Consider the following 26,133-nt stretch of genomic DNA (forward strand, 5'->3'; position numbering starts at 1 on the left):
CAAACGAACATGAAACATAGATCGGTGGCAGCTAGTACTCCGGGGGGGACGACCGCCGAAACCTGCCCGAACAAGGAGGAGGAGCAGCCTCGGCCGAAACCGTGACAGTTGTTATTGATGGCTTATGTAAATTGTGTAAATTAAAAAGTAAGTACACCAACATGAGTTTTCCATTCATCAAATGTGTAGGGTAAATTGCCACAGTAGATTTGCTGTGGTAAACTAGGAAATATTTGATTTCAGTTGCACAGAATGATTGTCAAATGGTTAAATCTGTGCTTAGTCTGCTCAATGAGTAGGTTGAATTTATACCAGATATAATAATATCCTGTGGAGACGATAATCCTTGAAAGATTTTGAGGAAAACAGGAGTAGAAGTTAACACCGACAAAAGCTTTGAGAGCGGTAGTACAGTGGTCAGTAATGGTTTCAATTGAGATCAGCTGTGCGGGGGATTTGAGCACATATGGTTTAACGAGAGATCACCTGGAGAAAATACGATGGCCACCAATGGTTGCAATCGGCCCATAGTGGTTTTTTAAGAATACCAATATTATCCCTGATTTAAGGACCACCCAGATTTGTTAAAGAATATTATTGTATGTATAGTAATAATATTATCGGATCTCAGTGGGCATCAGAAAGGAAAGGGTTGAGAACCCCTGATCTACATCTTTTTTGTATATTCTCATAGATAGATAGATTTATTTGACAATTTAAAACAAAATACAACTACACATGTGGACAATGTGTTTACAATTGTCACGATCGTCTAAAACAGGAGACCAAGGCGCAGCGTTGCGAGTGAACATGATGACTTTAATTAGACAAGCACGTCAATACAAAACAAAAGACGAAAGTGAAGTCCAACAGTGAACAAAATACTGAACCTGGAACAAAAACCCACAATTCCCACAGGAAAACAATCAGATTAAATATGGCTCCCAATCAGAGATAACGAGCCGACAGCTGACACTCGTTACCTCCGATTGGGAGTCATTGACCAAACCTAGACATAAACCCCACAGAACTGCAAACATAGAAATACACCCAAAACCCAACATAACCAAACCAAAACCCAACAAAACAAATACACCCTGGCTCAAATATAAAAGTCCCGGAGCCAGAGTGTCACAGTACCCCCCCCTAAAGGTGCGAACTCCGGGCGCACCAGCATACAGTCTATGGGAGGGTCTGGGTGGGCGTCTGTCCACGGTGGCGGCTCTGGCCCTGGTCGTGGTCCCCACCCCACCTTAGTCACTATCCGCTTCCGTAGCCTCCTCCATATGACCACCCCCCAACTAAACCCCACTGGATTAAGGGGCGGCACCGGACTAACGGGCAGCACCGGACTAAGGGGCAGCACCGGACTAAGGGGCAGTACCGGACTAAGGGGCAGCACCAGGATAAGGGGCAGCACCGGGCTAAGGGACAGCACCGGACTCAATGGCGGATCCTGGCTGGCTGGCTCTGGCGGATCCTGGCTGGACGGCTCTGGCGGATCCTGGCTGGACGGCTCATGGCTGGCTGAAGGATCTGGCTGCTCATGGCTGGCTGACGGATCTGGCTGCTCATGGCTGGCTGACGGATCTGGCTGCTCATGGCTGGCCGACGGATCTGGCTGCTCATGGCTGGCCGACGGATCTGGCTGCTCATGGCTGGCCGACGGATCTGGCTGCTCATGGCTGGCTGACGGATCTGGCTGCTCATGGCTGGCTGACGGATCTGGCTGCTCATGGCTGGCCGACGGATCTGGCTGCTCATGGCTGGCCGACGGATCTGGCTGCTCATGGCTGGCCGACGGATCTGGCTGCTCATGGCTGGCTGAAGGCTCTGGCTGATCCTGTCTGGCGGAAGGCTCTGGCTGATCCTGTCTGGCGGAAGGCTCTGGCTGATCCTGTCTGGCGGAAGGCTCTAGCGGCTCCTGTCTGGCGGAAGGCTCTGGCTGATCCTGTCTGGCGGAAGGCTCTGGCTGATCCTGTCTGGCGGAAGGCTCTAGCGGCTCCGGTCTGGCGGACGGCTCTGAAGGCTCATGGCAGACGGGCGGCTTATGCAGCGCTTGGCAGACGGACAGTTCAGACGGCGTTGGGCAGACAGGCAGTTCAGGCGCCGTTGGGCAGACGGGCAGTTCAAGCGCCGTTGGGCAGACGGGCAGTTCAGGCGCCGTTGGGCAGACGGGCAGTTCAGGCGCCGTTGGGCAGACGGGCAGTTCAGGCGCCGTTGGGCAGACGGCAGACTCTGGCCGGCCGAGACGCACATAAGGCCTAGTGCGTGGTGCCGGAACTGGTGGTCCCGGGCTGAGGACACGCATCTCAGGGCTAGTGCGGGGAGTAGCAACAGGGCATGCTGGACCCTGGGGACGCACATAAGGCCTAGTGCGTGGTGCCGGAACTGGTGGTCCCGGGCTGAGGACACGCATCTCAGGGCTAGTGCGGGGAGCAGCAACAGGACGCACAGGACTCTGGGGACACACAGGAGGCTTGGTGCGTGGTGTAGGCACTGGTGGTACTGGACTGGAGCGGGGAGGTGGCGCCGGAAATACCGGACCGTGCAGGCGTACTGGCTCCCTTGAGCACTGAGCCTGCCCAACCTTACCTGGTTGTATACTCCCCGTCGCCCGACCAGTACGGGAAGGAGGAATAACCCGCACCGGGCTATGTAGGCGAACCGGGGACACCATGCGTAAGGCTGGTGCCATGTAAGCCGGCCCGAGGAGACGCACTGGTGGCCTGATGCGTTGGGCCGGCTTCATGACATCCGGCTCAATGCTCAATCTAGCCCGGCCGATACGTGGAGCTGGAATGTACCGAACCGGGCTATGCCTGCGTACAGGAGACACCATGCGCTCTACTGCGTAACACGGTGTCTGCCCGTACTCTCGCTCTCCACGGTCAGTCCAGGGAGTAGGCGCAGGTCTCCTACCTGACTTCGCCACACTCCCTTTTAGCCCCCCCCCAAGAAATGTTTGGGTAGTACCCACGGGCTTCCAGCCTCGACTCCGTGCTGCCTCCTCATACCACCTCCTCTCGGCTTTAGCTGCCTCCAGCTCTTCACGAGGGCGGCGATATTCTCCCGGTTGTGCCCAAGGACCCTTTCCAGCCCGTATCTCCTCCCATGTCCATGAATCCTTTGGAGGCGTCCATAAATCCTGTGTAGATAGGTCCTGTTGCCGCTTGACACGCTGCTTGGTCCTTTTAAGGTGGGTTTTTCTGTCACGATCGTCTGAGGAAGCGGACCAATACGCAGCGTTGCGAGTGAACATGATGACTTTAATAGGAAAAGCACGTCAATACAAAACAAAAGACGAAAGTGAAGTCCAACAGTGACAATGACTGAACTTGGAACAAAAACCCACCATTCCCACAGGAAAACAATCAGATTAAATATGGCTCCCAATCAGAGATAACGAGCCGACAGCTGACACTCGTTACCTCCGATTGGGAGTCATTGACCAAACCTAGACATAAACCCCACAGAACTGCAAACATAGAAATACACCCAAAACCCAACATAACCAAACCAAAACCCAACAAAACAAATACACCCTGGCTCAAATATAAAAGTCCCGGAGCCAGAGTGTCACAACAATCATCGAGGATGACACCAAAAAGTTTGAAAACGTATTTCCATTGTGGTCCTCTTAAATAAATGGTTCAAAAATGAACAAACATAAACATACTAGTCCTAGGCTACACAGGAGATCTAGCCTACTAGGCATACTTTGGTTACACATATAAAATATAACAAAACAAAGGACAGGAAGACATTGCCATAGCCTAGAGCATTACATTCAGACATCAACAATTGTTTTATATTGCTCGATCATTAGCCAGCTTTTGACATTCTTTTTAAATGAAGTTATGGTCGGCATGTCTTTGAGTTGCTGTGGTAGTTTGTTCCACTCAACAGCACCGGTATATAAAAAGGTGTTCTTACCAGATAGACTCTTACATTGAAATTTGATAGGTACCTGGGAGCTGAGTCAGTAATCATTCTATGGACCAGACCATGTCTTGTCTATTGGATATGACAGTTAGTATAGGGGACATAAAAAGTAGGTGTGTGTGTGTGTGTGTGTGTGGGTGGGTGGGTGGGTGCACGCGTTCGTGCATGCATGTGTGTGTGCCAACAGCCATGGTTGCAACCGGTTGTTTCAGGCTGTTAATTGATTTGTATTGAGAGCTTGCAGTGTGAGATTATATGTGTCGTGACATGAACAGTTAGGTAATAGTATTTGAAAGAAGTGCACAGCATATAAGCATTCATAACTTGCGCATTGAGTGTGGGAAATGCACACTACAAATTAAATATTATTATTTATTATTATTATTATAACTATTTATAACCCCTGACATTAACGTTTTGTAACACCTGAATGAACTTCATAGTATCTCTCATAGCAACCCACTTGGCACAAATTGCATTCAACATTACTCACTCATTACACAACCAGTGAACTTGATATTGACAAGAACATTTTGATATATGGAGAGACAACATATTATAAGATATTATACTGGCTCATACATGATTGTAATAAGTTAGAAAGCATTATTCCTGCAGACTGTAAAGTGTTACTCAAACTGAAATTGCTTCAGTATCACGTAGAAATGATACTCAAATCGCTCCAATAAGTAGTGAGCATAACATCAGAGCCACACAATTTTCCAGTGGAACTCATGCTAGAAAAGTTTGGGGAAATATGCTTCAGTACAACTGAGGCATGTGTGATGGGTGCATCCATCCATCAATGTGTCACCCTGGCTTGCCTTGTACACCAGCCAGAGTGAAGTGAGAGTATTTGGGTATTGTTGCTGTGTATGTTCACAGCAGACAGGGAATGCAGGGAAATAGGTCACACACACACACACATATTGATAGTGTCACTGTACACTGTGAGTGGATGGGAGCAACATGCTAGGGATGAGACAGTACCATGTAAGGATGTTTTGACAGTGACACCGCTGTAACATTGTTGTGTTAGTCGTGAGGTTGCCATGAGGTTGTTATGCAGCTTCATGAACACTGTGCAGGCCGCGACCAGGTCTTCCCATGATGCAGCGTTGCTGAAGAAAGTAGTCCCACGCAACAATAGTGTTGACAGGGGTGTAAAAGACTTAACAGAAGTGAGTGTGGATGTGACTCAAAGACACAGTGTGTGTATGTTGATCTGGGTGAAACCGTACTAAAAATGGCCGCCTTTCTCTTTCCACAGCTTGAAGGAGATGAGGAGCAGAGGCGTTTTGAGGAGGGCAAAATGCGATACCTCCAGAATAAGGCAAAGAGACTGGCAGACAAGGAGCGCCAACAATGACACCACAACCCGGAATACCGTAGCATCATCCAACCCACAGCACTTAGAAGGAAAACTTCCCTATCTTATTACTAAACTAAAACTAAAATAGATGGGGTCTGACTTGAAAAAATGTATGACTTGAAAAAATTAATCATACTCTTCTTGACGTTTTAATGTAAGTTTCATTGCTGCACACCAAAGTGTCTATATGTTTATGTAAGAGAAAGGAGATACATATGTATCTTTATTTTACCTTCAAAGATTTTTATTTAAGAAGGCTATTGACGATCAGTCTGTGTGTGAAATTATGGGTCTGTATATGCATCGATAAATACATTAAAAGTAAATAAATACTGTACATGGTAGCCAGAGGTTTCTGTCTGTCCTTTGCTCACTGATGTCATAGGCCCGGGCTTGCCTTGGCTGAGAGGGCATCCACTAAACATATTTTCTGCATTCTGTCGTTCACAGAGAAATCAGTCCTCGGCTCGGGGGCTATGACTCAACTCCTCCTTCCCTCTCTCACTCACTCGCTCTCTGTCATTTCAGCAAGCCATGACACCCACCATCTCAGATTGTTCAGAAATCGTTTCTGTAGTTAGAAACAGATAAGATTAGCATTCCTGCAACATTATTTTGTTGCATTTTTATTTGAGCTAATTAAGCTAATTGATTGTAACCAAACTGCCCTTTTAATTGATAGGATTCATATAATATCCAATAATTACAGTACCCAACATCTGATTTGGACCGAACTTCATCCTAACATTGAGTAAGACATGAGGAATCCAATAAAATGGTCAAAAGCCACCCACGGACCCCCCAAACCCCACGCCAATCCCACCCCAACAACAAGTATACAGTATCAGTTCTCTATGTCTGACAAGTAGTATGGAGCTGTGGCTTGGAGTATTGCTTCTTCATCCCATGTAATGTAATACCTGTGAATCTGATTGTTTTTTTTCCCTATTCAGAGAAATTTGCCATTGAAGTCGCTTGCATTATTTTTCATAAATTAGTTTGAAAGTACCAGGTTTTGTCCACTAGGTACCACTGTTCCTGCTACTGCCACACCCTTTTATCAATTTTGCTGGTCTCGTGTTAATTAAATGGATCACAACATTTTCTTTGCCACTTTGGGTAGAAAGCCAATAGCTTTTGCTCATGATGAAAATAAATTGTGTGGTCATCCTCACAAGTCAAGCCAGCTGTCCATAAAAGCAATTAATTATGGTCCAAATTGGATATAAGGTACTATATTAATTGAAGGGTATATGAATCCTATAAATGAAAATGCCCAATTTGGGTGCAATCTATTAGCTTAATTTCTCAGAGATCAAATTATATTTCAACAAGATAATGTTTCAGGAATGCTAATCTTATTTGTTTCTAACTACAGAAACGATTTCAGAACAATCTGAGATGGTGGGTGTCGACATCCTCTTTCTTGTGCTTTTTGAGGTGGAACGACCCTTAAACTGTCTCTCCACCTTCTCTCGCTGTATCTATCTCCCTCCTCTCGCTCTCTCCACTGTTTCACTGTCTTTCTCTCTCTCTCGCTCTCTCTCTCTCTCTCTCTCTCTCTCTCTCTCTCTCTCTCTCTCTCTCTCTCTCGATAGATGCAGGGATTCTCCAGTTGCCTGATGTGTTAATAGGAGAGGGTGTGTGCATGCTTGTGTGTGTGTGCGTGCGTGCATGTGTGTGTGTGTGTGTGTCCATGCAAGACAACAGACCTCTGGCACGTTGATTTTTGCCTCCGGGACCAACCAACATCCCTAGCTAAATGAATATAGATCAACAGCTATTCAAAAATCTATCTCCAAATGGGGATCCCGAGGCAACTCTACATTCAGAAGATGAAGTCCCTGGTATTAGATTTCCTATCATAAAGATGAAACTAATAGGAGAAACCATCTGAATCAAGGAAATGTAAAACAAACGTGAACCAAGGTTGTTAAACCACTGCTTTAAGCCATCAAAAGACTTCATGTACAATACATGTAATATAGTTTTACCATTTTGGAATAGTATCTATACGGCTGTTTAAGATATTATTTCCTACTATTTAAACAGGCGTAAGGTTACACAGCAAGACAGTGTGTCATTGGACTCTGCACATCAGCACAATATGTGTGCTTTGAATTTTCCCATTGAAAATATAATTTTATTTTTATCCCTAGTGAAGGATAGAGGAGGAAAAGGGAATATGAGGAGAGGAGGGGGGTTGTAGACAGATGATATCTCAGATGGGGGGTAAAGTATTGGGCCTGTTCAATAACACTTATAATATACCATGTAGGCTATACACACTACCAGGCCTGCAACTCCTTAACCAGATAGTGGACTGCAAACTAGTATCCTTTTGATTATTGAATTTAAAAAATAGCTGTATTTACTGAGACAATGCCTTTTAAAGTAATAATGAGCAACTTTCAATGTGCTGAAACGCATTGAGTACACAACTTCTATTAACTTCTTCAAGTCTAATCAATTGCATCTTGTGAGTATATCTCACTGCCCATCCTCACTCTCCCACATCCTTGTTCATCACTCCCAACAATACAAATAAGACGCATACTGGCACTTCTTTGCGGAGTGAATCTCTGAATCTCAGGACATTTCCTCCTCCTCCTTCGTACGCCCCCTGATGTGTTCTCAACATCCCAACCCAGCCTTAGGGGGTTTGCGGCTGCTTCGCGCTCTTACCAAAGGTGGAGACTGACAAGGCTATTTGGAAGACGAATTATCCACAATGGCGGGAGGAAACCCATTAGGAGAGAGGGATGGAGGGAATAAACGATCCTGAGGAGAAGAGAGAGAAAAGAGAGAGCAATCCAGTTTCATCAACGCTGGCTGCCGGTCTGTTTTATATGTTCCACCCGCTGTGCATAGTGGGGAGAGTCACGATCACTAAGGTGTTCACTGATGGCAGGGCCAAAGGATGCATAGCACAGAAATGCAGCCTATCTAGCTAACATCCACAAGGTTAATGTAAAAACAAATATGCTCATGAATGTTACAACTCTGGTATACTGTATACTGTGGCCAACAGGCCAAGTCTACTCATAGGCATACTCTTAGAGGCAAATTGCTGTTGGAGAAAAATAAACTAGAAGATAAATAACAAGGGGATAGTGTTCTACTCTTTGAGAGCTAGAGGAGGAACACAAACCTAGAAATACTGGATGCTGCCACTGAAAAAGAGTGAGTTGAATGAACCAATCCCATGCGCCCTGCTGAAGAAAAGAAAACAGCATTTCAAGCTGGTCCATGTTGGTAGTTGTTGTTATGGTGGGTGTAGCGAAATGCTTATGCTTGTGCTTGTAGCTCTAACAATTTCACAACATATACCCAATAAACACAAAAAAAGTAAGGAATGGGATTTAAGAATATATACATATATGGACAAACAATGACAGAGCGTCATGGACTAAGATACAGTAGAATATTATAGAATAGAATACAGTATATACATATGAGATGAGTAGTGCCAGATATGTAAACATTATTAAAGTGACTAGTGTTCCATTTCTTAAAGTGGCCAGTGATTTCAATAGGCAGCAGCAGCCTCTAATGTGCTAGTGATGGCTATTTAACAGTCTGATGGCCTTGAGATAGAAGCTGTTTTTCATTCTCTCGGTCCTAGCTTTGATGCACCTGTACTGACCTCACCTTCTGGATGATAGCGGGGTGAACAGGCAGTGGCTCAGGTGGTTGATGTCCTTGATGATCTTTATGGCCTTCCTGTGACATCGGGTGCTGTATGTGTCTTGGAGTGTCTTGTCTTGCCCCCGGTAATGCGTTCGGCAGACCGCACCACCCTCTGGAGAGCCCTGCGGTTGTGGGCGGTGCAGTTGCCGTATCAGGCGGTGATACAGCCCGACAGGATGCTCTCAATTGTGCATCTGTAAAAGTTTGTGAGGGTTTTAGGTGATAAGCCAAATTTCTTCAGCCTTTCTTCAGGGGGCAGTATGAAAATGTATGCACTCACTAACTGTAAGGATAAGAGCGTCTGGATAAGAGCGTCTGCTAAATGACTAAAATGTAAATGTAATGAACAGCATTCTTACATAGGTATGGTCAGACACGAGCTGGTCAAGCTGGTCTGACCACGCCCATCATTATCATATTTCCCAGCATGCTCTATTGCAGTTGATTTTTAGAATTGTTTGTTTCAATATCTTTTTTGTCGCAATTCTTTTCCTTTCTAACCCTGGCAGTCATTCTGAATGCATATTTTGGTGAAGTTAAGTTCCAATTGTTGGATATCCCCACTCTGGCTGGATTCCAATAGGAATTAAGCCAGCATGATGTTACTTGATGCTGGTTTTGCTGTCGATCAGCTTATGCTGGTCACCAGCAAAAACACAGCAAAGGCTGCTCACCACGAAAACACAGCGAAGGGACCATGAAAACACAGCGAAGGCTGCTCACCAGCAACACCAGCACCTATGCTGGACCAGCCTATGCTGGTCTATGCTGTTTTTTTCAGCAGGGCAGTGAGTGTACGGCTGCTTAAAGGGTCATGCTTTAAGAATTCTTTGCTGCCTGAAACTGAAAAGTGTCTTCACAAGCACAGACTAGTTTAGATTTAACCTGAAGTCATGTAGATTTGTTGTTGTTATTATTATTGATTTTACTGACCTCTTAATAAGCAGACCTTCAAATGTGTTCCCAACGTATTTAATGCTGGTGTGTACAGTAGGACTGCTGAGAGAGGTTGGCTGAGCTCCCACAGGAGGTGGGAGACGGGCAGCCCTATGTTGCCCTGCAGACTCAGTGGGCGGGGTTGCCTTCTGTCACTCTTTACTTCCAGGTCACCTAGCGCCACACAGGAAAGGGCCCTTCTCTCTCTTTCTCCCTATCTCTCTCTCATCTCTCTCCATCTCTATCTCTCTGTTCTCATACATGACCTGTGATACCCTTGCAGTGTGCTTATACAGTGATCAAAGCTCACTGATCTCCTCATATTAAATCAATAGTATCTACTACTATGGATAGATGGGAGGCTGGGATACAAGTCCAGTTTGTTAAACCACAGTGATGTCTCTATGTTGACTTCTCATCCAATTGGTTTATGGTATACTGAGCTCCCTCCGACTAAGACTTACATGTTTGTGGCCTTATATAAGGCTTATACTGTATATAGAAAAGTTAGAATGCTTTTATTCATCATCATATGGACACTCCCCTCTCACACACACACTTGTTTTTCTATCCTCGTGGGGACCTAAAATTGATTTCCATTCAAAATCCTATTTTCCCTAACCTTAACCCTAATCTTAACCCTTAAACCTAACCCTAACATCCCCACGAGGGAGAATTTTCCTTGTTTTACTTTCCTTCTGGGGACTTCTGGGGATTTCAGGTCCCCTCGAGGATAGAAGAACAAGACCACTCACACATACACACAGTTTTACTACAGTATTACTACAGTATTACTACAGTATTAGGTTTTTTCTTTCACTTTGAATATCCTCCGGCGTGGGAATGATCTCAGAATTATGAATATTTTGGTATGTATATTACAGACAGCCAAATAGTTACTCAGCTCATCTGAAGTGGCTTGGGGTGCTCAATTAATGGAATATTTCCATCCTGAGATGCTGTTACAGTACAGATGATCATTAATGCTAATCCTTACGGTCATGTCACGTGGAACCCACAATAACCTTACACAATGCATTGCTATGGACACCTGAAGGGTATTGAGACAATGCATATGAGACAATGCATTCAATGGCTATAGGTTGCCTCCCGTGACCTTGTTACTAATTGTAGAGTATGGGTGGGATAACATTTGAAATGTTATATTTGATGTTGAATGCATGTTTGCATGGTCTTTCATATCTGATTGTAGGCTTAATGTTGAGGCCCCAAAATAAGGTCCAAAATCCTTTTTCATCAGCTAACTTGGGAACACAATAGAATATGATATTCACAGCAAATTCTCTGGTGTTCAATCAAAATGCATCATACGGGGGATGATTTCTGTATTTTGAAAGTTACATATCTTGAAAACTTGATTGCTGACAAGCAAAACATTTTGAGACTATGTCAACAATGGACTAATGAGGGGCGCTAGTGAGCAAGCCATGGAGTAGATCACGTTTTTCCGAGCTCCTGCTGAAATTGTATTTATTTAATACTTTCTTTGTGCTTTGACCCAAAAAGAACTAGGAAACACAGCCTTTGAATGACGTGCTTTACTTTGTTCAACTTCTATTTTTGTTTAATGCGTAAATGGCGCATAACCTGCAAATGTTTAAGTTCAGCAGAGTCACTGACAAAAGAGAAAACACTAGGCCCAATACGAGGAGCTCGAGTTCTTCAAGAAGTGGGAACAGCGGCTCGGTGAAAAAATTAACACAGAGGATTTGAAGGCCGAGATTCTTGCTGCCCTCAGAGCAGACATTTCATCTATACTCAAGTCGGAATTCAAGGAGGCGCGCAGTGAGGACTTTAATTTTATTAAGTTGGAGTAACAAGCACTGAATGAACTCGCAAAGAATACAGCAATGGTTCGTACTGAACTGGATACAGTTAAGAAAACTGTCTCCGAAAAGAACAAGGCTTGTCAACATGCTCAGACGACACGACCAAGCTACAAACCACGGTTAAGAAGCTTGAAACTGATGTGGCTAGCCTTAAGGAACAATGCATACATTTACAAGGTTATATGCAAAGATCCAATATCAGGATCATGGGGGTGGCTGAGGACCCGGGCTCAGGTTCTACTTCATCGGTCTCAAAGTTATTGAAGGAAGCCCTCAAATTGGATAAAGACATCCTTGTAGACCGCTCACATCGGGGCTCTCAAGCAAGAAAGCCTGGCCGAAAACCTTGCGTCATTGTGGCTAAACTACACTACTATCAGGATTGTATTGATGTTCTTCGGCGTGCCAGAGAATTTGGCCCAGTTCCATGCAACGGAGCACCCATCTCTATCTTCCCAGACTATGCGCCCAGTGTTGCTCGTGACCGTGTCGCTTTCAACGATGTCAAGAGTCTGCTCCGTGGACGGACCGACTTTCGGTATGGTGTGGCTTTTCCTGCCCGGCTCCGTATAACATACAATGGCACTGAGAAAGAGTTCCAAGACCCCCATAAGGCGATGGCCTTCGTAAAGGTGAACATTCTAACGAGGTCGGACGAAGCAAATGGCTGAATGTTCACCTATTTGGCGATTAGGGTAATGGACGAATGTGTTTACCACTGCAGACTCAGTCTCTCTTTTGTAGATACTTTATAGCATTGCCAGTGGTATCAGTTGATATTGTTATTATTAGGTAACGTTAGTGCCTTAGTTCTGGTGAGTCAATTCTCCTTTTGTTTTAACGTTTTATTTTATTATCTTGAAGCTGCTCATTTCTATTTATCGATGGTACCTGTATCCAGGGTAGATAAAGCACAGTTCTATTATTAGGTTACGTCATTTCTTTAAAGACATTGCTGCTAACTTAGTGGTATTGCTGTAAGATGTGATTTATAAAGTGTTTTATACTTTCTTTTAAAACAGCCTAGTTTTGGGTTGTAAATAAGTATTTCTTATTTATTTATTATGCGCAACTTGTTTTAAATCCTTCACTATTTCAGCAGGGCTCTCTACTCGATAGGTTTAGTGTTCCCCACTACAAGCACATTATGTGTGGATATCTTTCAGCAGGGCTCTCTACTCGATAGGTTTAGTGTTCCCCACTACAAGCACATTATGTGTGGATATCTTTCAGCAGGGCTCTCTACTCGATAGGTTTAGTGTTCCCCACTACAAGCACATTATGTGTGGATATCTTTCAGCAGGGCTCTCTACTCGATAGGTTTAGTGTTCCCCACTACAAGCACATTATGTGTGGATATCTTTCAGCAGGGCTCTCTACTCGATAGGTTTAGTGTTCCCCACTACTGTCACGGTTTCGGCCGAGGCTGCTCCTCCTCCTGGTTCGGGCAGGCTTCGGCGTTCGCCGTCCCCGGAGTACTAGCTGCCACCGTTGAATGTTTCGTTGTGTGATTGCTTTGGTCTGTCTTGTACACCTGTGTCTGTTTGTGTTCTGATTACGTGTCCTATAAGTTCCCTGTTTTGTATTGGTTAGATTGTGTGTTGTTGTCGGCCTGTATTTCGGAGCTGCGTGTTGACGCTCTGTTTGTTTGTTTAGTGTTTACGCATGGGTTACGTATTCACTCGCCTCTGTTTGTTTTCGAGGCCGTGTATTGTATTTTTACTTTTGACTAGTAAAGTCTGTTGGACGAAGCCTCTGTGTCCTGCGCCTGACTCCTCCACCACATCCACATCGGTTCTTCTGACAGAACAACACACCAACCATGGAGTCAGCAGGAGCAGCTGCGACACCCAAGTCGCTGGAGGAACGGATCAGCTATCAGGACTCCATGATCCGGCAACTTGGGTCCGCCATGGACGAGGTGTCCAACACTCTGCGCCGGTTGGTTACTGGGGAGGTGCCCACGTCTTCTTACACCATCCCATCACCAACGGCCAGTCCTCCTCTCTCAGCACCGGAACCCAGGGGCATTCGGCTCTCGCTCCCGAGGGCATATGACGGTTCTGCAGCCGGGTGTCAGGGGTTCCTCCTGCAGGTGGAACTTTACCTGGCTACCCTACACCCAGCGCCCTCGGGATACGAGAGCGTCTCCGCCCTCATCTCCTGTCTATCCGGCAAGGCGTTGGAGTGGGCCAACGCTGAATGGAGGGGAATAGACGCCGCTACCATCACCTACGCGGAGTTCTCCCGTAGGTGATGGCCCTCATCGACCATTACCGGTGTAGCCTACGAGAGGACGTTCGTCGTGAGCTGGCCTGCAGGGACACCAACCTATCCTTCGACCAGTTGGTGGACATCTCCATCCGTCTCGACACCCTGCTGGCTACCCGCGGACGTCCCGAGTGGGGGTCGTCCATTCCACCCTCCAGCACCTCCGAGCCGATTCCCATGGAGCTCGGGGATGCTGGCGCTAGAGAGAGGAGGAGAGAGAACCCGAGGGGGGCCATCCCCTGCACCAACTGTGGCCGTGGAGGACACACCGCGGCCAGGTGCTGGGGAGGGTCTCCTGGGAGAGGGGACAACAGGTCACGCACTGGGGAGTCATTTCAGGTGAGTAGGCGCCCCACTTACCCAGAGCTCTCTGTTGGTCACATGAGTATTCCTGTGAGATTTCCACAGGTGGCACCTCATTCCCAGCATAAGGCGCTAGTAGATTCAGGCGCAGCTGGGAATTTTATTGATCGTGCATTTTGTTATAGGTTAGGAATTCCCCTTCGGCCGGTAGAAGCCCCCTTTCCTGTCCACGCCCTAGACAGCCGGCTGTTGGGGTCGGGACTGATCAGAGAAGTCACAGCACCACTTAAGATGACGACGCAGGGGGGTCATGAGGAGATCATTCAGTTTTATTTGATTGACTCTCCTGCGTACCCCGTGGTGCTGGGGCTTCCCTGGTTAAGCGCCCATGATCCTACCATTGCGTGGCAACAGAGGGCTCTTATGGAGTGGTCTGCCCAGTGTGTAGGGAAATGTCTAGGTGTTTCCTTAGGGGCGACCTCGGTAGAGAGTCCGAACCAAGTGCCCGCAATACGCATTCCCCCTGAGTATGAGGACATAGCACTTGTGTTCAGCAAAACGAGGGCAACACGGCTACCACCTCATAGACAGGGGGACTGTGCGATAAATCTCCAAACAGGAGCGGCACTTCCGCGGAGCCGTGTGTATCCCCTGTCTCAAGAGGAGACTGCGGCTATGGAGACTTACATAGCCGAGTCCTTGGCACAGGGATACATACGGTCCTCCACTTCCCCGGTTTCCTCGAGTTTCTTCTTTGTGAAGAAGAAGGACGGGGGTTTGCGCCCATGTATTGATTACCGTAGTCTCAATCAGATCACGGTTAAGTACAGTTACCCTCTTCCACTGATTGCGACTATGACAGAATCATTACGCGGAGCGCAGTTCCTCACAAAGTTGGATCTCAGAAGCGCGTACAATCTGGTACGCATTAGGGAGGGGGATGAATGGAAAACGGCATTTAGCACCACCTCGGGTCATTACGAGTATCTCGTCATGCCATACGGGTTAATGAATGCTCCTTCAGTCTTCCAATCCTTTGTTGACGAGATTTTCCGGGACATGCATGGGCAGGGTGTGGTAGTGTACATCGACGACATCCTAGTGTACTCTTCTACACGAGCCGAGCATGTAGCCCTGGTGCGCCGAGTGTTGAGAAGACTGTTGGAGCATGACTTGTATTTCAAGGCAGAGAAATGCCTGTTCTTCCAGGAGTCCGTCTCCTTTTTGGGTTATCGGTTGTCCGCGTCTGGTGTGGAGATAGAGGTAGACCGTGTGTCGGCCGTGCGTAATTGGCAAACTCCAACCACTGTAAAAGAGGTGCAGCAGCTCTTGGGTTTTGCTAATTACTACCGGAGGTTTATCCGGGGCTTTGGACAGGTTGCAGCTCCCATTACGTCCCTGCTAAAGGGGGGTCCGGTTCGTTTGCAGTGGTCAGCTGAGGCGGACAGGGCATTTGTCAAACTGAAGAACCTGTTCACCTCGGCCCCGGTGCTGGCGCATCCGGATCCCTCTTTACCATTCCAAGTAGAGGTAGACGCGTCCGAGACCGGTATTGGGGCAGTCCTGTCACAACGGTCCGGCACGCCACCTAAGCTCCGCCCCCGTGCGTTCTACTCCAAGAAGCTCAGCTCGGCGGAGCGCAATTATGATGTTGGGGACAGGGAGCTGTTAGCTGTAGTCCAGGCCCTAAAGGTGTGGAGGCATTGGCTTGAGGGGGCTCAACACCCTTTCCTCATTCTGACTGATCACCGTAACCTGGAGTACATCCGGGCAGCTAGGAGATTGAACCCTCGTCAGGCTAGGTGGACCATGTTTCTGGCCCGGTTTGTGTTTAAGCTCACTTACATCCCAGGGTCCCAGAACGGTAAGGCAGACGCCCTGTCCCGGCGGTATGACACAGAGGAGAGGGCCATTGAGCCTACTTCCATACTGCCGGAGTCTTGTCTGGTGGCTCCCGTGGTATGGGAGGTCGATGCGGAAATCGAGCGGGCACTGCGTACCGACCCTACTCCCCCCGAGTGTCCTGTGGGGCGGACGTACGTTCCGCTCGAGGTTCGTGATCGTCTTATTTATTGGGCTCATACATCACCCTCCTCTGGACATCCAGGTATTGGCCGGACAGTGCACTGCCTTAGCGTGAAATACTGGTGGCCAACGTTAGCTAAGGATGTGAGGGTTTATGTCTCCTCCTGCTCGGTGTGCGCCCAGTGTAAGGCGCCTAGACATTTGCCCAGGGGTAAGTTACATCCCCTGCCCGTTCCACAACGACCATGGTCCCACCTCTCGGTGGATTTTGTAACCGACCTACCCCCTTCCCAGGGGAATACCACCATTTTGGTCGTTGTGGATCGGTTCTCCAAGGCCTGTCGTCTCCTCCCAATGCCGGGTCTCCCTACTGCCCTACAGACCGCCGAGGCCCTATTTACCCACGTGTTCCGGCACTATGGGGTCCCCGAGGATATTGTGTCTGACCGAGGTCCCCAGTTCACCTCCAGAGTCTGGGGGGCGTTCATGGAACGCTTGGGGGTCTCGGTGAGCCTTACCTCGGGGTACCACCCAGAGAGCAATGGGCAGGTTGAACGAGTCAACCAGGATGTGGGTAGGTTTCTGAGGTCCTATTGCCGGGACCGGCCGGAGGAGTGGTCTAGGTATATCCCCTGGGCAGAGATGGCCCAGAACTCTCTCCGCCACTCCTCCACCAATTTAACACCTTTCCAGTGTGTTTTAGGGTATCAGCCGGTCCTGGCACCGTGGCACGAGAGCCAGATCGAGGCCCCTGCGGTGGACGAGTGGATTCGGCGCTCGGAGGAGACGTGGGACGCTGCCCATGTCCATCTACAGCGGGCCATCCGTCAACAAAAGGCGAGCACCGATCGCCACCGCAGTGAGGGACCGGTGTACGCACCGGGAGATCGAGTCTGGCTCTCGACTCGAAACCTGCCCCTCCGCCTGCCCTGCCGGAAGCTGGGTCGGCGGTTTGTGGGGCCCTTTAAAGTCCTGAGAAGATTGAACGAGGTGTGTTACAGGTTACAACTGCCTATTGAGTACAAAAATATTAACCCCTCGTTCCATGTGTCTCTTCTCAGGCCGGTGGTAGCTGGCCCACTCCAAGAAGATGAGATAGGAGAGACCCCTCCGCCCCCTTTGGACATCGAGGGGGCCCCGGCGTACAGGGTCCGGACCATCTTGGACTCGAGGTGCCGGATGAGTGGTCTCCAGTATCTCGTGGAGTGGGAGGGGTACGGTCCGGAGGAACGGTGCTGGGTGCCTAGGAGGGACATCCTAGATCCATCCCTCCTGACTGAGTTCCACCGTGGGCATCCCACGCGCCCGGGTCCGCGTCCTCCTGGCCGTCCCCGAGGCCGGGGTCGGCGCACGGCTGGAGCCGCGCGTCAAGGGGGGGGTACTGTCACGGTTTCGGCTGAGGCTGCTCCTCCTCCTGGTTCGGGCAGGCTTCGGCGTTCGCCGTCCCCGGAGTACTAGCTGCCACCGTTGAATGTTTCGTTGTGTGATTGCTTTGGTCTGTCTTGTACACCTGTGTCTGTTTGTGTTCTGATTACGTGTCCTATAAGTTCCCTGTTTTGTATTGGTTAGATTGTGTGTTGTTGTCGGCCTGTATTTCGGAGCTGCGTGTTGACGCTCTGTTTGTTTGTTTAGTGTTTACGCATGGGTTACGTATTCACTCGCCTCTGTTTGTTTTCGAGGCCGTGTATTGTATTTTTACTTTTGACTAGTAAAGTCTGTTGGACGAAGCCTCTGTGTCCTGCGCCTGACTCCTCCACCACATCCACATCGGTTCTTCTGACAACTACAAGCACATTATGTGTGGATATCTTTCAGCAGGGCTCTCTACTCGATAGGTTTAGTGTTCCCCACTACAAGCACATTATGTGTGGATATCTTTCAGCAGGGCTCTCTACTCGATAGGTTTAGTGTTCCCCACTACAAGCACATTATGTGTGGATATCTTTCAGCAGGGCTCTCTACTCGATAGGTTTAGTGTTTCCCACTACAAGCACATTATGTGTGGATATCTTTCAGCAGGGCTCTCTACTCGATAGGTTTAGTGTTCCCCACTACAAGCACATTATGTGTGGATATCTTTCAGCAGGGCTCTCTACTCGATAGGTTTAGTGTTCCCCACTACAAGCACATTATGTGTGGATATCTTTCAGCAGGGCTCTCTACTCGATAGGTTTAGTGTTCCCCACTACAAGGACATTATGTGTGGATATCTTTGCGTGGGGATTAGCGGTTACCTTGTTCTAATAGGTGACCAGGGTGGGTTTTCTTTTTCATACCAGACTTCAGAGTATTGTTTGTTTATGTTTTTCTTCTTCTTCTTCAACTTTTGGGTTTTTATTTGCTATTTTGGGAAACATTTTTAATGCATCAGTTGTTATTGTAATTTGGCATCTATCCTTTTCCCACCTGACTTTACATGGCTAGGCCTAATATCATGAGAGGGACAGCTGGTTGCTTGGTCACTTTTGCTAGCTGGAATGTTCAATCTTTAAATCACCCAGTGAAACATTAAAGGGTTCTTTCTCATTTAAATCACCTTTAAGTAGATATCGCCTTTCTTCAGGAGAAACAGCTCCGCATTTTCAACCACTCTCGTTTAAAAGGAGGGTGGATCGGTCAATCATATCATTCCAATTTTCATTCTAAAACTAGAGGAGCAGCCATTTTAATTAGTAAAAACATACAGTTCGCAATGTCAAGTGTAGAGGCAGACTCAGCAGGCCGTTACATTATTGTAGTAGGAAGGCAGTGTAATACACCTGTTATCTTGGCTAACATTTATGCACCAAATTGGGATAACAATTCATTCTTCACCCAAAAAAATATTGATTACCAAATATGGACACACACATTGTGTAATTCAGCTATTTCTTAAGACATATGGTATATCTGATGCGTGGCGCAGTGGTCTAAGGCACTGCATCGCAGTGCTAACTGTGCCACTAGAGATCCTGGTTCGAATGCAGGCTCTGTCGCAGCCGGCCGCGACCGGGAGACTCATGGGCGGCGCACAATTGGCCCAGCGTCGTCCAGGGTAGGGGGAGGGAATGGCCGGCAGGGATGTAGCTCAGTTGATAGAGCATGGCGTTTGCAACGCCAGGGTTGTGGGTTCAATTCCCACGGGGGGCCAGTATAAAAAAAAACATGTATTCACTAACTGTAAGTCGCTCTGGATAATGTTTCTGCAGTCCCACAGCTAGGGAGTATTATTTTTTCTCACCAGTTCATAAGACCTTCTCACGTATAGACTACTTTTTCCTAGACAATAGATTTCTGCCACATATCACAGTGTCATTACCAAGCTATAGTCATTTCGGATCATTCTCCTCTTACTATGAAACTACTTATACCAAATACACAGCCTAATTATCGCCCTTGGCGGCTTAACTCACTACTGCTATCAGAATACACTTTTGTTGCTTTTATATCATCTCAAATTGAGCTATTTCTCAAGCTTAATCAAACCCCTGGAATGTCTCCTACAACAGTATGGGAATCAATGAAGGCTTATCTAAGGGGCCAAATTATTTAGTACAGCGCAAGATTAAGGAAGTGCAATAGTCAACGCCTAGGGGAACTTACAAATAAAATCTTGGATTTGGATATGGCATATTCACACTCTTCATCCGCAGATTTACTAAAACAACACTTGACACTTCAGACAGAGTTTGATCTTCTTTCAACTCAACAAGCTGAAAATCTAATTAGTAAATCTCAATACAAAAATTATGAACATGGAGAGAAATCAGGGAAAATGCTAGCACACCAGCTGCATCAAAGAACCGCAAATCACATCAAATCTGGACCCCTACAAATCATCTGGGCTAGACAATCTGGACCTTTTCTTTCTAAAATTAGCCGCTGAAATTGTCGCAACCCCTATTACTAGCCTGTTCAACCTCTCTTTCGTAACGTCTGAGATCCTCAGAGATTGGAAAGCTGCCGCAGTCATCCCCCTCTTCAAGGGGGGTGACACTCTAGATCCAAACTGTTACAGACCTATATCCATCCTGCCCTGCCTTTCAAACGTTTTTGAAAGCCAAGTTAACAAACAGATCACCGACCATTTCGAATCCCACCGTATCTTCTCCGCTATGCAATCCGGTTTCCGAGCTGGTCATGGGTGCACCTCAGCCACGCTCAAGGTCCTAAACGATAATATAGCCGCGATCGATAATAGACAGTACTGTGCAGCCGTCTTCATCGACCTGGCCAAGGCTTTCGACTCTGTCAACCACCGCATTCTTATTGGCAGACTAAATAGCCTTGGTTTCTCAAATGACTGCCTCGCCTGGTTCACCAACTACTTCTCAGATAGTGTTCAATGTGTCAAATCGGATGGCCTGTTGTCTGGACCTATGGCAGTCTCTATGGGGGTGCCACAGGGTTCAATTCTTGGGCCAACTCTTTTCTCTGTGTATATCAATGATGTCGCTCTTGCTGCTGGTGACTCTTAGATCCACCTCTAGGCAGACGACACCATTTTGTATACATCTGGCCCTTCATTGGACACTGTGTTAACAAACCTCCAAACAAGCTTCAATGCCATACAACACTCCTTCCGTAGCCTCCAACTGCTCTTAAACACTAGTAAAACTAAATGCATGCTCTTCAATCGAACGCTGCTGGCACCCGCCCACCCGACTAGAATCACTACTCTCGACGGGTCTGACCTAGAGTATGTGGACAACTACAAATACCTAGGTGTCTGGTTAGACTGTAAACTCTCCTTCCAGACTCACATTAAGCATCTCCAATCCAAAGTGAAATCTAGAATCGGCTTCCTATTTCGCAACAAAGCCTCCTTCACTCATGCTGCCAATCATGCCCTCGTAAAACTGACTATCCTACCGATCCTTGACTTCGGCAATGTCATTTACAAAATAGCCTCCAACACTCTACTCAGCAAATTGGATGTAGTCTATCACAGTGCCATCCGTTTTGTCACCAAAGCCCCATATACTACCCACCATTGTGACCTGTACGCTCTCGTTGGCTGGCCCTCACTACATATTCGTCGCCAAACCCACTGGCTCCAGGCCATCTATAAATCACTGCTAGGCAAATCTCTGCCTTATCTTAGCTCATTGGTCACCATAGCAACACCCACCTGTAGTATGCGCTCCAGCAGGTATATCTCACTGGTCATCCCCAAAGCCAACACCTCCTTTGGCCGCCATTCCTTCCAGTTCTCTGCTGCCAATGACTGGAACGAACTGCAAAAATCTCTGAAGCTGGAGACTCTTATCTCCCTCACTAACTTTAAGCATCAGTTGTCAGAGCACCTTACCGATCACTGCACCTGTACACAGCCCTTCTGAAATTAGCCCACTCAACTACCTCATCCCCATATTGTTATTTATTTTGCTCATTTGCACCCCAGTATCTCTATTTGCACATCATCTCTTACACATCTATCATTCCAGTGTTAATACTAAATTGTACTACATTTGCACACACAGTATATATATTTTCTGTTGTATTTTTGACTTTATGTTTTGTTTTACCCCATATGTAACTCTGTGTTGTTGTTTTTATCGCACTGCTTTGCTTTATCTTGGCCAGGTCGCAGTTGTAAATGAGAACTTGTTCTCAACTGGCTTACCTGGTTAAATAAAGGTTAAATAAATAAATAAAAAAATAAAAAAACAGACGAGCTGGATAACAAATGTATTGCTCATTTAGAGGTCAATTCATGCTTTCATAACTTTTACTTACAATTATACACTTCAGAATCCGCTGGTAATGCTACCTTACTCGACACCTTCTTTGAGAACTTAGATATTCCTACAGTTGAACCTGAGATAGCTGCTGAATTAGAAGAACAGTTCTCTGTAGAAGAGATTGTGTTGGCAATTAAATCTACTGTATGCAGTGTGGTAAATCCCCTGGACCCGACGGATTTCCGAGCAAATTCTTAAAAAAATTCTCAGATCAACTCTCTCCTCTCTTGCTTTCCGTATTTGAGGCATCATTCTCCTCAAACTCTTTACCCTCAACAATGAGACAAGCATGTATTTCACTTATTCTGAAAAAGGAAAAGAAAACTATTGAGTGTGGCCAATTTCTTTACTGAATTGCAATGTAAAGATACTTTCTAAGATGATTGCCTGCCGTTTTGAGTCAGTCCTTCCCTCCATTATCTCTACAGATGAAACTGGTTTCATTAAAAATCGTCATTCTTTTTTCAACATCAGACGTCTTTATAATATACTTTATAACCCCTCTTCATCTGACACTCCAGAGGTATTGTTATCACTTGATGCTGAGAAGGCATTTGATTGGGTGGAGTGGGATTATCTATTTTATACTCTCAAACAATTTGGATTCGGTCCCAATTTTATGTCCTGGATCAAAGTAATTTACTCCTCCCCTATGGCTGCAGTGCGCACAAAAAATAACCTTTCATCCTATTTCCAACTTCAACGTGGGACAAGACAGGGTTGTCCTCTATTCCCTCAGCTGTATTCCATCGCAATTGAGCCTTTAGCCATAGCAATACGTAATAACACCACTATCAAAGTTATTCGAAGAGGGGGCTTAGAGCATAAAGTTTCACTCTATGCGGATGACATGCTATTATATATGTCTGATCCTTTATCTGGTCTTCCAGAGATCCAGGATCTATTAAAGACATTTGGTAAAATATCCGGGTATAAGGCTAATCTACAAAAATATGAATTGATGCCTATTAATCCTTCTGCCATGCAAACTTATTTTAGTCATGTGCCCTTCAGAGTGAGTACACAGAAATTGAAATATTTGGGTCACACACAATTTCAAAGATCTCTATAAAGCCAATTTCCCTCCCTTGATACTCTGCCTGAAACAGGATCTTGAACGCTGGGATTTACTTACTCTTTCTTTGGGCGGAAGAATTAACACTGTTAAAATGAATGTATTACCTACGTTTTTATACTTATTTCAATATATTCCTATCTTTCTGACAAAATCTTCTTTTTTTATCTCCATAGATAAACTGATATCTGCTATTATCTGGAACAATGAAAAACCCTCGGATACGTAAGAGCGTATTGCAGAGATCTCGTCCCCAGGGTGGTCTAGCACTTCCAAACTTTCAATATTATTACTGGGCAGCTAATATAAGAATCATTCTATATTGGATGACAGAAATCGCTGATGTTACAGGCCCGAAATGGTTGACCTTGGAGATCTCATCCTGTGGCCCCACCTCCTTAGCTGCCTTACTCTGCTCAAAACTTGCATTAGCTGAGCCTGTTTCCAAATACACTAAAAACCATATTGTGAAACATTCTCAAAAAATCTGGCGATCGTTTGGTCTCAGTGAATTTTCAACTTCTACCCCATTATTAAAGAACCGTACATTCTCTCCATCATCACCTTTACATTGTTCATTCCCGTGTCTGCGTCCTGCCTCTTCATATCCTCAGTACTCGTCACAGAATCACACACAAATCATGAAGATGGATGCAGCAGGTTATCCTCCTGTAGTTTCCCAGCGCCTCGACCAGCACCAGCAGCAGATTGCCCAGCTGAACGCTGCCATGCAGGAAGTGCTCCAAACGCTGCATAAACTGACCATCGCTCCGGTTCCACCTCAGGGAGCAGCGAATGCACCCAGTCCACCTCCTCCCATGCTATCACCCACGTCTGAGGGACCCCTCGCCCTGCCGGAGCGCTATGACGGGAAAACGACGAAATGTAGAGGCTTGCTGCTACAGGTTTCACTGTATCTGGCACGTCAGCGTGGGACATCTCCATCGGACCAAGCCAGGATAGCTCAGCGACCTTGGTCACACCTGTCCATAGACTTTGTCACCGACCTCCCACGTTCTGACGGCTTCAGCACAGTCCTGGTGGTCGTAGATCGGTTCTCCAAATCATGCCGTTTTTTGCCACTAACTGGTCTTCCTTCTGCTCTCCAGGTCTCTGAGGTCCTGTTCCAACACGTCTTCCGTCATTATGGACTTCCGGAGGACGGATAAATGGGGTATCGTACCTGCTGCTCCTTCCCCCTCACTACTGCTTCTCACCCACTTTTCATGTGTCTCTCCGTAGGCCGGTAGTTCCTGGTCCTCTGGCGGATGCCGTCCCCCGGGGTACGCCCCCCTCCGCCCCTGGACATTGACGGGAGTCCGGCGTTTGCGGTGAGGGACCTGCTGGACTCCAGGTTCCGTGGGGGACGGCTCCGTTACCTGGTGGACTGGGAGGGGTATGGTCCTGAGGAAAGGAGCTGGGTTCCGGCTGGGGACGTTCTGAACCCCAACCTAATTCGGGACTTCCACCGTTGCCGCCCTTAGCGGCCCGCTCCTCGTCCTCGGGGGTCGTCCTCCTGGCCGGCGCGCGTCCGGGGGGGGGGTGTACTTTCATGTGTCCTCCCGTTGCTCCCCTCCGGCACTCTGATTCGCAGTTCTACGGAGCCACCGGTCTGAGCGCACCACCTCGACAACACCGGAATGGAAACCCAACGCACCCTAATCACCTCCAGCGCACCTGCACCTCATCATCTCATCACCACCCCTATATAGCCCTGGACTGTTCAGTGTTGTGTTGTGTGTGATTGTTAGTGTCTTGTCGTGTACTCACTCTTTGTTGTTCTCTTGCTCAGTGTTATGTAAACCTTTACATTGTTGATTCCTGCGTCTGCGTCCTGCCTCGTCGTAACCTCAGTACTCGTCACACCTACCTCCCTTCTAGATTCTATTTTTAAAGTGAACCCTTACATCAAAGGGGGCATAAGCTTGATCTATACGTTAGTAAACTTGCACAATCTGGATTCTCTGAACTCTCTTAAGAACCAATGGGAAGAGGATTTAGGTGAACAACTTTCAGACGAAACTTGGCAGAGTATGCTTCAGAAAATACATTCTTCATATGTCTAAGACATGCTGTAATTCGTTTTCTAAGATACTGGAGAGACCAATAGAACCTTCTGCTTTTATTGCATTATTCGGAGTGGCACCACAGGAGGCTGGTTTGGGGTGGGTTTGATTTGATTTGGTAGGGGATCCGTGTGTGTTCTGCCCTCTACCTGTTCTGTCTGTTATCTGTATAATCATAAAAAATGCCAAATAAAAAAACATTTGAAACAAAAACAATGGACTAATGAAACAAATACCAAAATATACTTTTGAGGTGGAATTTTCCTTTAAACGTGTGTTTGTGTCCACACTTTTCAATGTTAAATTAATACTTTGCTTAGTGTAAAGCCTTATGTGCCTATTTCCCAGTGTACCTTGATTTACCACCCATGACTGTATTTGTTAGTGACAGAGACATGGTTGTTGCATTCATTCATTTGCAGTCCTGTTGCCTTCACCAAGTGAGATTCCAAATGAATATGTAACATTAAAATTACATTATTTAACACAATCGGAATGTACACATTATGCTGGCTTGCAAAGTGATGTGTAATTTCTATTGGAGTGAGGATATCCAACATTTGGAATTTTTATTCACCCACAACCTGCATTCAGAATGACTGCCAGCGTTGACAAGACAAAGATATGAGACTACCTAAAGCATTTAAACTGGAACAACCATTTCAGTAACGGGTGCAATAAGTCCAAGTAAGAGATGGATTAGTTTAGAAAAGTGTATGTTATTTATATTTGAGTAGCATAAGACTAATTAAACAATCAATGTAAATGCAAAAACATTGACATTGAAACAAACAATTGTAAAAATCAACCTACAATTGAGCATGCTGGGAAATATGATAATAATGTTTTGCTTCAACTCTGGTTATTAAAGCCAACA

The 26,133-nt window shown here is 46.5% G+C and overlaps 1 protein-coding gene across 7 annotated transcripts in view; it reads left to right on the forward strand.

Moving 5' to 3' along the window:
- acot7 (acyl-CoA thioesterase 7) overlaps nt 1–5,661 on the forward strand; it is a 60,628-nt gene extending 54,967 nt beyond the window's left edge. For all 7 annotated transcript variants that reach the window (XM_084184813.1, XM_084184814.1, XM_084184811.1 and 4 more), the window contains one exon: nt 5,216–5,661. In XM_084184813.1, coding sequence (XP_084040939.1) covers nt 5,216–5,314 — 99 coding nt within the window. In that variant the 3' untranslated portion in view covers nt 5,315–5,661. The remainder of the gene's footprint in view (nt 1–5,215) is intronic.
- The last annotated feature ends 20,472 nt before the right edge of the window (nt 5,662–26,133 follow it).

The sequence above is a fragment of the Coregonus lavaretus genome (genome assembly GCF_964263955.1).
Source record: "Coregonus lavaretus genome assembly, chromosome: 20".
Classification (NCBI taxonomy): Eukaryota; Metazoa; Chordata; class Actinopteri; order Salmoniformes; family Salmonidae; genus Coregonus; species Coregonus lavaretus.